The sequence below is a fragment of the Myotis brandtii genome, unplaced genomic scaffold (assembly GCF_000412655.1).
Source record: "Myotis brandtii unplaced genomic scaffold, ASM41265v1 scaffold456, whole genome shotgun sequence".
NCBI lineage: Eukaryota > Metazoa > Chordata > Mammalia > Chiroptera > Vespertilionidae > Myotis > Myotis brandtii.
The window spans coordinates 5,057,025-5,060,485 of record NW_005367431.1 but is presented as its reverse complement, the minus strand read 5'-3'; the positions used below and the strand labels follow the sequence as shown (position 1 = coordinate 5,060,485).

The window sequence follows — 3,461 nt, the reverse complement described above, 5'->3', positions numbered from 1 at the left end:
GGTGGAGAGGCCTGCTCGGAGGAGGTGGCTTTATTAGCAATTGTAATTACTACTTACTGTATTCAGTTCCCTGAAGACTGCCCCCAACACAGCCGCCAGTGAGGAGCCCACCTCTGACAGTTTTCAAACCTAGGACCCCCTCTCCAGGGGCCTGACCCATCCCAGGAGGGGTCCTTTGGATTCTGACTTTACCCTGAACACCTCTATCAAATTGGCAGGAGTAACTGAAACCTCGCCTTCCCCCGAGAGAAAGGAGTGGGCCAAGGCAAGGCTCTCAGGAAGGCAAAGCAAAGAAATCATTTGCCAAAAGAGAAGGGGGCGGGGGGAAGACAGAAGGAGAGAAAGGGGGGAAAAAGATGCCAAGATCTTTGGCTTAAATTTAATTTCAAATTAATCCTGGTGTAAGCTCTGAAAAAAGCTCTAGCCTTCTCCTGTTTGTGTTTGTGGATCTTCTGGGTTTACCAACCTTGTTCTTTACAGGGACAGCTCACGGTGATTATTCCACTGCTACTCAGTCTAACAGGAGCCTGATTTCTCCTGTTTCCAATGCGGCATGCCGCACTTATTACAATTTGTGAAATGACCAGCTTGCTAAGGCTTTGGAGGTGGCTGACTTCAACTTTTCCATCCCTTCCGTGCTGGCCAAAGGTATGTGGTTTGCTTACATCTCATTCAGATCTGTATCACAGCAAATAAAAGGTTGCCACCCACCCTACTCCCCCACCCCATGCCACCCACACATACACACACCCCAGATTGTAAACTCCTCCAGAGCATTCATCCTGTCTTTTTAGCCTATGTCTCCCCAGACCCAGAGTAGGGCATGGTACACAATAGGTACTCAATGAATGTCTGTTAAATTGAGGCCGCTGGGTGAAGCTCAAAGGGACAGCCAGACTTGGAGTAAGGTGCCTGGTTCAGATCTGGGCTCTGACAACTCACTAGCCCGTGCCCTTGGGCAAGTCACTTCACCTCTCTGGCCTCCATTTCCTCATCTATAAAGGTGACAATAATCTGGGGGAGGAGGGGGGAGGGGAGGGAATTTACACAGAGACCCACCAGGTAGAAGATCTCTCTCCTTTGAGAATTCCCCAGTGGTTGTGAAGTATGATGCTGGGGGAAGAAGGGGGGCAAAAGAATTTGGGGGAGATGTTCCTGGGTATCTAGAATGCAAAACTAGAAACAGGAACTGAAATTTCCTTCAGCCAAGTATCTGTTTGTCACTGTACTTTTCCTCTAGCTATCTTCTTTCCAACATTTTTCCCCTCCCTCTCTCCTCCCTCATCTCCACCCCCCACCCCCTCACCAAGGAAGGAATTGGCCGGCTCCACCCAGCCGGCCCCCATGGCTCCGCCCCCAACTCGGCAGGCCAAGAGTTAACAGCTGCACCTGTTGAGGTATACCTGCTGTCGCCCGGCACCTGTGCCTGTAGCCAATCAGCACCAGCGCTGCCAGGAACCTACCTGTCAGCAAAATCCCGACACTCCAACCCCAACATAAATCAAACACTTCCCTGGACAGGGAATGTCTGTGTCAGGCAAGAAATAGAGTCAAGAGCAGTCAGCAGAGTCTCGGGTGCCGGTGCCTGTCGTTGGAGCCTGGGAGCCAGGAAGATGTCGAATGAACTTGAGTGAGTAAACATCGGTGGATGCCTGGCGCTCTCTGAGCGTGGAGGCTGGATGGGATTTCCAGAAGGGGAAAGAGCAGGGAGGCCGCCGGCGCCAGGATTCACAGAGCAATTTGTACGGGTAAATGAATGGGCTGAGGATCTCACTTTGGCGTGTAGAGGCAAGCACCGTCTCCAGTGAGAGCTGAGTGTTTCCCTGGGAAAATAGTTTTGTGTTGTGTTTTTTTTTTCTTTCTCTTTCTGCTAAGCAGTTTCGAACCAGGTAGGGAAACACAGGAGTGAAACTGACTGCGGCTTTCAGCACCGCTTTCGGATACTCTGAAGGGGCCTTGGAAATCAGAGAGAGCCCCTATCCCTTCTGGGCTTTCTATGCTCTTGCCAAAAGAAACTTCTCTGAGGTGGTTCTAAGAGCTGCCTTAGGCAGAGAGCTGGATTTCTCCAAAGGGACTTGTTTGTTGGGTTGGAACAGTCTCAAGTGGGAAGGTTACAGTGTGATGGTTACACATACCCACTCTGTAGTCTGTATGTTCAAATCCAGGGTCTGCTCCTCATGGGCTGTGTGATCTTGGATAAGTCATTTAACTTATCTGAGCTTCATTTTCCTCATCTGAAAAAATGGGTACAATAATGCTTCGTTGGATTCTTGAGAGTTAAGTGTGAAAGAGGTTGTAAAATGCTTAGCAAAGAGCCAAGGTCTGAGGACGCATTCGATAAAATGTGGTTGATTTTATTCGGAGGCAGTTCTAAGGCTGAGGTAGCTGCGATGTGGTTTTCAGTGAAGTCATCTCTATTAACTGGCAGGATTCTGGTGCCTTCCTGCCCACATCTGGGATTTAGAATCCCCACTGGCTGATGCTGACCATCACCTGGACCCCCTGCTTGGTGTCGGGACCTCAGAGAAGGTGGGATGAGGCTGGGATTCTGGGCTGCTTTTTAGCTTGGCTTAAGGGAGCTTTCAGAAGCCAGGCTTCTAAAACACACCTCTTCCTGCCACCCTCAGAGGTGAGTGGGCAGAGACAAGGTTTGAACAACCTTTTTTTTTCTAGCTACTCCTCAATAGATTGTTTTTAAAACGTGAAGACCTGAGGGCAGAGCAGTTGGTGGGTCCTGACTGCAGAGTGTTCTGTGAGACCAGCTAGCTCTTAGGTTAGCCACCTACGTTCATACTACAATCACTTGGCATCAGATTTCTCTTGAATGAATTCCCTGGAGTTGACAATGTGTTGACAACTGGAATTAGAGCAGGGGCACTGGAACCAATATCTGGGTTCAAGTCCCAGCTCCGCCACTTCTTAGCTGTGTGACTTGGGGCAAATCACTTCTCACTCTCAGTTCTCTCACCTGTCAACTGTGGCCATAGTGGTCCCCACCTCCGGGAACTGTTGGGGGAAATCCAACAACTTTTAAAAAGTGATCAGTTTAAAACCTGATAAGCAGCAAGCTAATAGTACTCCTGGTACCTCATATACAAATACCCTATCAATGAACATTTCTGAACTTTTTGCTTCCTATTTTTCCACACTTAGAAAAAAAAAATTTGTCTCTAGTGCACTTAGATCTGGGGCTTAAAACTGCAGAGGCTGCAGACAGAAATCTATTCACTGATGCTCCTTAGGGGGTAAGTGTCCTGAAGCTGGGCTGCTCCAACAGAAAGGCTTCCTGTTTTTCTCTTCCTTAATGGTTTGAGTTTGAAGTCCGATCTGCTGACAGTTGAGGCTTCTCCACGTGGGGTGGGGTGAGGGGACCTGAGCCTGCAGAGTAATTGCAGACCGACTCTGAAGCCACCATTTAAGATTACAATGACAGAGCCTCAGTGCCTGGGGGCTCAGCTGCC

The 3,461-nt window shown here is 49.1% G+C and overlaps 1 protein-coding gene across 3 annotated transcripts in view; it reads left to right on the top strand.

Annotated features, from left to right (window-relative positions):
- Positions 1-492: 492 nt before the first annotated feature.
- GRHL3 (grainyhead-like transcription factor 3) overlaps positions 493-3,461 on the top strand; it is a 34,655-nt gene continuing 31,686 nt past the window's right edge. The window contains exon 1 of one of the 3 annotated variants that reach the window (XM_014546901.1): positions 493-648. Coding sequence is in view for 1 of the 3 variants with exons in the window: in XM_005875196.2 (XP_005875258.1) it covers positions 1,614-1,630 (17 nt within the window). In the remaining 2 variants the exon portion in view is untranslated. Of the gene's footprint in view, positions 649-1,428; positions 1,631-1,650; positions 1,749-3,461 lie in introns of those variants that run through there. The other 2 variants (XM_005875196.2, XM_014546902.1) reach the window with 2 other exon arrangements.